This window comes from Phyllopteryx taeniolatus, chromosome 2 (genome assembly GCF_024500385.1).
Source record: "Phyllopteryx taeniolatus isolate TA_2022b chromosome 2, UOR_Ptae_1.2, whole genome shotgun sequence".
Taxonomy (NCBI): Eukaryota; Metazoa; Chordata; class Actinopteri; order Syngnathiformes; family Syngnathidae; genus Phyllopteryx; species Phyllopteryx taeniolatus.
The window spans coordinates 4,938,849-4,947,056 of NC_084503.1; the positions used below are offsets into that span (position 1 = coordinate 4,938,849).

The window sequence follows — 8,208 nt, forward strand, 5'->3', positions numbered from 1 at the left end:
GAGGGAAGTCTGGGCGTCCCTGCTGAGGCTGCTGCCCCCCGCGACCCGACCTCGGATCAGCGGTAGAAAATGGACAGATGGAAGTTCAATGCTGAATTAAAAGAAACATTGTCTGAAACTACATCAAATAAAATCAGGAAAAACAAAGTCAAATACACTTTACAATTCCTACGCGGTAATATTATGACTACAAAAGTCTAATAAGTGTAATCGACTGTGGTCGCGCCTGCTCTGCGTAATTATCGGCCGGACGTCACTGCAAACGCGACGGCTCCCTCTTCCTGGCGACGTCATCGCCAGCGCGACCATTCTTCGGCTACCGCCGCCGATGAGCCGTGTTGTTCTTCCTTTTCCTGTTGTTGTGTTCTATTTTCACGATAGCAACAAACGGCGGACTCCTAAATCCCGCGTGAACGTCGCGCGTCACTGCGACTTCGTCTCGGTGCGTTTGAAGCCACTTTAGCTCGTTAGCTGCGTCGCAGCTTAGCAAGGCGAGCTAAGCTCAGCAGAGAGCCACCGTGACTGCAAAGTGAGTGAAAATGAGCCACGAAAAGTGAGGGAGACATCGTCGTCGTGTGGGACAGAAGCCGAGCGGGGGACGACGTCAACCTCCGGACGCTCACATGGACTCGCGCGCTGCAGGTGCTTTCATAATTTTATTATTATTATTATTATTATTATTATTGCGCTCCTATCAATTGCCGAAGGCGCGTTTGTGGATCCGCGGGCACGCGCGTTTATTTTTAAGACAAACGTGACGTCGTTTTCAACTTGCGAAGATTGACACGTGTGGGACGGTCCTCCCTCCGTCCGCTAGGCGGCAGTGTCGCCGTCCCCGTTGCTGACTTTACTGCAAGTCATTTTTCTCGGAATCAAGCAGTCTGGATCAGTTGGCCACGGCTCAACGGCTGTCAGCAAGATACAAAAACCAGTTTATTATTAGAGTGTTGCAATAATAACAGTGGCTCGCTCCCGAACATTATTTTATTGTGTGCGTGCGCGCAGAAATACACCTGAGACTACGTATCGTTTATCCATCCATCCGCCGAAAGTAAATTCAAAAAAAGTCCACACGGCCCAGTTCAAATGGCAGCTTTCTGTTTATTGTTATTGATATATACAATAAGATCAAGCAAATCATTTCACAACTTTCCACTGTGAATGTGACCGACGACCAGCATTGCAAGATGACTTTGGAAATGAAGTCGGTTACAATTACAAGTTCAATGTAGTAGTGGTATAGTAGTCTAACTATTATATATATGAAGCTCAAGCAAACTAGGAGGACCTCAGCTGTACATCACCGATAATCGAATGAAATGTTTTGAACAAAAAAAAAAAGTTGTGGATTGTCGCTTTAAATGAAATCACTGTTTTCAAAACAGCATTTTAAGTTCACTTGGGTTATGTGGGTTAGTGAACTCCCCCCTTTGAAAGTGAGTTGTCGGTCACATTAATGGTGGGAAAAGATCTTTCAAATGATTTATCTTGGTCAAATTTTTTGAGTGTTATTCTAATGTTTGTGTAGACTGTTTCTATCCAATGTATGCATGTGTGTGTGTATTTCTTCGTAGACACGATAATGATGTGACGTGACTCATCCCGAGCGCGTGTGTTTGTCTCAATTGTCCCGCAGACGTCCGTCAAGAAGACGTCCCCCGTCACTCTAAAGATGAAGACGAGGAGCCGTCCTACGTCAAAGAGGAAGAGCAGGAAGTGGACATCAACCAGGAGGTGATTCGTGTCATCGTGAAGAGCGAAGATGAAGAGGATGACGAACGTGCTCAGAGGAGGGCATCCCAAGCCGCTCCACCCTTGGACAGCGAAAACGAAAATGACGAGGAAGAGCACTCGCAAGGTGATCAACTCTTGAAATGTTCTCAGTGCGACAAAACGTTTGGCTACAAGAGGAATTTAACGGCGCACATGAGAAGTCACATGGGGGGTAAAACATTCGCGTGCTCGTTTTGCGGTCGAGGATTCCGCCGCAAAGCGCATATGGTCGCGCACACGAGAACGCACACGGGTGAGAAACCTTTCTCCTGCTCCGTGTGCGACAGCAAATTCAACACCAGATCCACGCTAAACCAACACATGAGGACGCACACGGGAGAGAAACCTCACACTTGTTCATTTTGCGGCGAGAGATTCGCCCAAAGGGGCCAAATGGTCTCGCACACCAGGACCCACACGGGCGAAAAACCGTTCTCATGCTCCGAGTGCGGCGCCAGTTACAGCCTCCGCTCGGCGTTGGTTCATCACATGAGAACGCACACGGGCGAGAGACCCTTCTCCTGCTCCGTCTGCGGCAAAACTTTCTCCAGGAAGATCACCTTGAAAGAGCACACCAGGACGCACACCGGAGAGAAACCTTTCTCATGCTCCGTGTGCAACATGACTTTCAGCTACCAGACCACGTTAATCCGACACATGAAGACGCACTCGGACGAGAAACCTTTCTCTTGCTCCGTGTGCGCCAAAAGCTTCAACGTGAAGAGAAGCTTGAAAGCACACATGCGGACGCACACCGGAGAGAAACCATTTGCGTGTTCCGTGTGCAATACCACTTTTAGCTCACAGACATCTCTGGCCAGACACGCACAGACACACACGGGGGAAAAACCTTTCATTTGCTCCGTTTGCGGTCAAACTTTCTCCCAGAAAAGCACTTTAGTGAAGCACACCAGAACGCACACGGGCGAGAAACCCTTCACGTGCTCGTCTTGCGGTCAAGCCTTCGCCGAAAAGAGCAGTTTGATGTCGCACACCAGGACGCACACGCACGAGAAGCCGTTTGCCTGCGACGTTTGCGGCGAAAGCTTCGCCCAGAGAGGGAACCTGTTGGCCCACGCCAGGACGCACAGCGGTGAGAAACCCTTCGCTTGCCTGGTTTGTGCCAAAAGGTTCACCAGGAAAAACAGTCTGCTCATCCACACCAGGAAGCACACGGGAGAGAAAACGTTCGCCTGTCACACTTGCCAGGAAAGGTTCACGTATAAATTCCAGCTCGACAAACACGCGTGCTCGGGAAACAAAACGCACTCTTGATGCCTCGACAACGAAACTGTGTCCTCCTAGCAGGCACGGGGACGCGACCGCCTTTGCCTCATTTCGGGCCGCTTCCAGCTCTAAAACTTCGAGAAAAAACTGACCGGCGTTCCACTCGCTGCGTCGTTTTTTAACTGCAATTGTTTGACTTACGAGCAGTGTTAGAAAGATGTCTTTGCAAATTCTTATGTTTTTGCATCGTTTACCCACTTTAATGTTTAAGCTCATCGAACAAATGTAAATATCAGACAACTATAACCCAAGTGAACTTAAAATGTTTTTTAAAATGGTAATTTCATTTATTAAGGGGGGGGGGGAAAACGATTGCCAATGATGGTGTATTGGTCCAATCGCCTGACTTTGGTGCGGGCAGCGTGGGTTCAGTTCCCACTCCGTGACGGTGCGAATGGTTGCCCGCGTCTATACGTGCCCTGCGACTGACAGGCGACCAGTTCGGGGCGTAGTCCGACTTTCGCCCGAAATCGGCTGGGATAGGCTCCGGCGCCTCGCGACCCTAACCAGGATGAGCGGTGTTGAAACTGGATGGATGGAAAAAAAACTCTTCAAAGTTACCTGGCCCTGTGTAAAAAAAGGAATTACCCCCCTTGTTAAATCATGAATTCATTGTGGCTAATCACAATTTTTGGGAGAATATTATATGGACTGACGAGATGAAAGTTGAGATTTTTGGAAGGTGTGTGTCTCGTTATATCTTGCGTAAATGTAGCACAGCATTTCAGAAAAACAACATCATACCAACAGTCCAACATGGTGGTGTTAGTGTGATGGTCTGGGGCTGCTTTTCTCCTTCAGGACCTGGACGACTTGCTGTGATTGATGGAACCATGAATGTTGCTCTTCAACAGAAAATCCTGAAGGAGAATGTTCGGCCATCCGTTTGTGACCTCAAGCTGAAATCACCATTTAGCAACAGCATTTTAAGTTCACTTGGGTTCTGTTGGTCTGATATTTACATTTGTTCGATGAACTTAAGTGGTGACACTACGCAAAAATAAGAACTTGAGAAGGGGGCCAATACTTTGTCACGGCACTGTCGGTGGTGACAATCCGCTCGATGCGGAACGCCACGTGACCGACGCGGAACACGGAATAGCTGACTTCCTGTATATGCTTTGCTAGTGATCGTCACTAGTATTGATGACACGATTGTTTGAAGCCCAACTTGCTGAAATGTACGTTTTCTTCATGGCTGGCGTCTTCGGGCAAAGGTCAATTTGCGTACCGTGTATCATTTACTGCTATGAATATGATGTCATGTGTGTAAACATGAAGGAAGCCCTCATCTCGCCTTTTGTCATCTTTGGTTGCTCTGTGCTGACAACTTGTGACATTAAAGCCGATCGCCATAAAATGCTAAATATCGGCCGATACCGATAAGGCCGATAAAATCGGTGTAAAGTCTACAGATGAGTGAATATTCCATAAAAAAAAGTCCGAAAGTTTGTTTGTGTGTTCCAAAGTGTAACAATGAGTCCCCACTTACAATTCTGAAAATGTCAGAAGAATCGGCCCGGTGTTTACGATTTTATAGACCGATAATTTGAGAAAAAAGAACACACGTGACGTCCATAAAGTCCCAAATATTGCTCCAATGGTTGTAATATTTTCAGAGGTCGGAGTTTCCATGAGTAGAAACGTGGCCGTAAATTCTGGTGATGATCGTCGCAACTGATTACGGTGACAAATGATTGACGTTGTGGTTACGGTTTCCCTCAGACTGTCAAACCATATTCATGTTTAATTGCCTCGTCATTTTGTTACATATAAATTGATGAATAACTCGTTTTGAATTCAGAAGTTGCGGATACTCTGCGCAGTGACCAAAAATGGACCATGAAGAGTTCAATTTGGCGGCCATGTTGGGAAGGTCGCCGCTCACGAAAATCAAGTCGGATCTTGCTCGTTTCTCAACCGATTTGCAGTTTTGTCAACGCCAAATCGAACGCTATCAATACACAACATTGGGGGGAAAAAAACACCCAAAAAATTTACGCGTTCGGTGACTCGGCTCCCTTGTCATAATTGTAGTTTTATGGAACCGTGTGTAGCACAATTGTGAACCCGTTTTTCAACTTCCGCAATCTCCTATCGACGCCGCGCATGCGCACTCCAGCTCCACTTCTTCCGTCATCCGAAATAGTTGCACCACAATATTGAAACTTTCTCTGCTGCGGCTGTGACACGATGACTCCCCTCGGAAAGACGTTTTTACAAATAGAAACGCGCCATTTGTGACTGGAAAACCGAAAACGCAGGAAAGATAACGAGATTCGTTCGATCGTCTTCTTTTTCCAACCGAAGCGTCGCACTTTCCAACACCGACAAGTACATTTCCCAAAGTAAGCTCAAAGTTGCAGAAGTTTGTTTCCTTTCGATTTCCGCCGATGTGTGACGTCACTCAAGGCGACGGCTCCAAGCTGCGTCGGCGTGCGACAGGCCAATAACTTCACATTTAGACACACTTCCTCGAGACTCTCTTGCCGGCGCGGTTGCAAGATTTGTATTTTAAACACGTTCGCGTCGTATCATAGAAGACGCGTCCGAGTTTATTATCGTCGCTCGCGTCCCGAGCTAGCTGTTAGCCTGCTAGCTGCTAACACAGCTAGGTGGAAGTAGTCCTAAAAAAAAAAAGGCGGCCAGCGTGAGGACAAAGTGCTTTTTTTTTGTTGTTGCCATCGTGCGAAAATGTGCAAAGTGAAAATGCTGCGAGCTGTGGTGGACCAGCGGCTGGGCGCGGCCGTGGAGGAAATCTTCGCGCTGCTGGAGAAAACCATAAGAGAGTACGACGAGGAACTTGCCAGAAGCAAGCAGGAGAACCGGCGGCAGCGTCAAGTCCTCGACGCCCTTTCCAAAGCGCACGCGCCAGGTACCTGTGTACACTTCACACATGGATTTGAATGCAAGTATGTATTTCGTGCATATCTTCGCCAGGGGCGGCCGGTGCGTGTCGGACGTGGGCCTTTGCCCACCGGGGCCCCCCCGGCACCAAAGACCCCGCACTAGCCTGGAGAAAACTGTGGCTGGTGACCCAAACGGTCAATTCAACACCCAATTCCATCATTCAAATTCATTATGATGTCAGCGTTTAAAACGGCACCGGATGCCAGCGTTAGTCGACTTGCGACAGTTCGTTCGGCAAAAGCAAATCTGCACACTTTCAGCCTGACGCGGTCGCAGGTCCTCCCCGATCCATTTGTAAGAAAGAGTCTGCTTCTGTATGCAATCAGATTTGCGCCGCCGAATTCATCGCAGTGATTGGATTTTAAGGCACAAAACTCGGAAAACTTCTAATGTCGCGACGTTGTCTCGTGGTGTCCCGCAGACGTCCGTCGAGAGGACGCGCGGCCCGACGGACCCCGGGCCGCCCTTGGAGAAGAGCGAGACAAACGCGCCGCGGCCGGCGTCGTCGTCAAGAGTGAAGAAGACGAGGATGAAGAAGCCGGGCGCCCTCCTCACGCGGGCGCCGGCCTCTCGGCGCCGCTCTCAGACAGCAAAAGCGACGATGACGAAGAGGAGAAGAAGGAGGAGGAGGAGGAGGAAGTGGCCAAAGGTGCCGTGAGCTTGAAGTGTTCTCAATGCCACAAAAGCTTTTCCCACCGGAAGAACTTGAAAAGACACACGAGGTGTCACACGGCGGAGAAACTCCGCGGCCGCTCGTTTTGCGGCGAGAGCTTCTCGCGGCGGGAACGTTCGCTCGAGCGCGGCCGAATCCGCGGCGGGGACAAACCCTTTTCCTGCTCGGTGTGCGACATGACCTTCCGCTTTCACTCCACCTTTGTCAACCACATGCGGACGCACACGGGCGAGAAACCGTTCAGCTGCCAGGTGTGCCACATGCGCTTCGGCGTCCACTCGTCGCTGCTGAGGCACGCGCGCACGCACTCGGGCGAGCGGCCCTTCTCGTGCTCCTTCTGCGACAAAAAGTTCTCGCGCAAGGTCAACCTGATCCGCCACACCAGGATCCACACGGGGGAGAAACCCTTCTCGTGCTCGGCGTGCGACATGACCTTCGGTTCTCGCTCCAAGCTGGCCGACCACACGCGGACGCACACGGGCGAGAGACCGTTCGCATGCGCCGTGTGCGGCAAAACCTTTGCCCAGAAGACGCATTTGAGGATCCACACGGTCACGCACACCGGCGAGAAAGCCTTTTCCTGCTCCGTGTGCCCTCGGACCTTCTCGCTGAAGAGCAGCTTGGTGACGCACACGAGGACGCACACGGGCGAGAAGCCCTTCGGCTGTCAGCTGTGCCGGGAAAGGTTTGCGTACAAGTACCAGCTCAAGAAACACGCGTGCGCCGCCGGCGAGAGCGGCGACGCTCGGACGCGTTCCGATGGTTAGCTTTTGACTCATTCTACGGGTGGGACGTCGCCGTCGCAGTTTGCTAAAAGGGAAACTCCTCATAAAGGTGCGTACACACACTCACAGTGAAATATATTTTTTATATATATATAGCGGAACCTCGGCTCCCGTGACCCATTTGTAACCCGAAACGTTCTCAACCCCAAGTCATGTTTCCTATTGAAATGAATGCAAATTCAATTGATCCGTCCCATCCCCCAAAGGAAGTTCGACTAACCTTTTGTTATCAGTGTGTTGGGTTAGAAATAAGTGAAAATCCCACTCACTACTTTAAAGGGGGGGGGTGGGGGACACTAAATAAACACGATATCATTTAGTTTAAGGACTGCAGCTCCTACAAGTGAAGAAACTTTTTCTTCCATCCTAACACTTAGAAGTTCAGAATCAGGTGGGGTTTTTTTTTCTTTTGGAATTTGGGGTTTTTGTTTGCTGTAAGCTATAATCATCAAAATGGAAAAAAAATAAAATAAAATAAATCATGAAATGTTTCAGTTTGTGTGTGGTTCATCTCTACAAAATGAGTTTCACTTTTTGACTTGGACTACCGAGCAAAGAAAATGGCGTTTTTGACACTGTTCAAATGAACTGGAGATGTTTGTGTCGAACAGTTTGGGTCTCTTGGGAATGTGCTTAATTTTGAAACGAAAGCTCTCTTTCAAATGTCTGCCTTTTGGGGTGTGTCCAAATATTGACCAATGGATGTATTGCAATCGTTTCCTCCCCATTTTGATATGAATTCAGCAAATCCTGTGAGTTGATTGACCAAGCGGACAAATA

At 49.1% G+C, this 8,208-nt stretch overlaps 2 protein-coding genes across 2 annotated transcripts; both read left to right on the top strand.

The window, feature by feature from the left end:
* The first annotated feature begins 250 nt into the window (after nucleotides 1-250).
* On the top strand, nucleotides 251-4,351 carry LOC133468917 (gastrula zinc finger protein XlCGF57.1-like). The gene is made up of 2 exons (XM_061755277.1): nucleotides 251-642; nucleotides 1,637-4,351. Exons 1-2 carry the CDS (start codon nucleotides 624-626, stop codon nucleotides 3,046-3,048), a joined length of 1,431 nt encoding a protein of 476 aa, XP_061611261.1. The 5' UTR covers nucleotides 251-623; the 3' UTR covers nucleotides 3,049-4,351.
* A 767-nt stretch (nucleotides 4,352-5,118) lies between these two features.
* LOC133469024 (oocyte zinc finger protein XlCOF6.1-like) lies at nucleotides 5,119-7,919 on the top strand. The gene is made up of 2 exons (XM_061755557.1): nucleotides 5,119-5,935; nucleotides 6,392-7,919. The coding sequence occupies exons 1-2, from the start codon at nucleotides 5,755-5,757 to the stop codon at nucleotides 7,408-7,410; spliced, it is 1,200 nt and encodes a 399-aa protein (XP_061611541.1). The 5' UTR covers nucleotides 5,119-5,754; the 3' UTR covers nucleotides 7,411-7,919.
* Nucleotides 7,920-8,208: the final 289 nt, after the last annotated feature.

Excerpts from the sequence above, each read along its gene's own strand:
- LOC133469024 (XM_061755557.1), top strand. The coding sequence starts at position 5,755 with ATGTGCAAAGTGAAAATGCTGCGAGCTGTGGTGGACCAGCGGCTGGGC. Across the intron at positions 5,936-6,391 it reads TTCCAAAGCGCACGCGCCAG|ACGTCCGTCGAGAGGACGCG; the intron begins GTACCTGTGTAC and ends GGTGTCCCGCAG.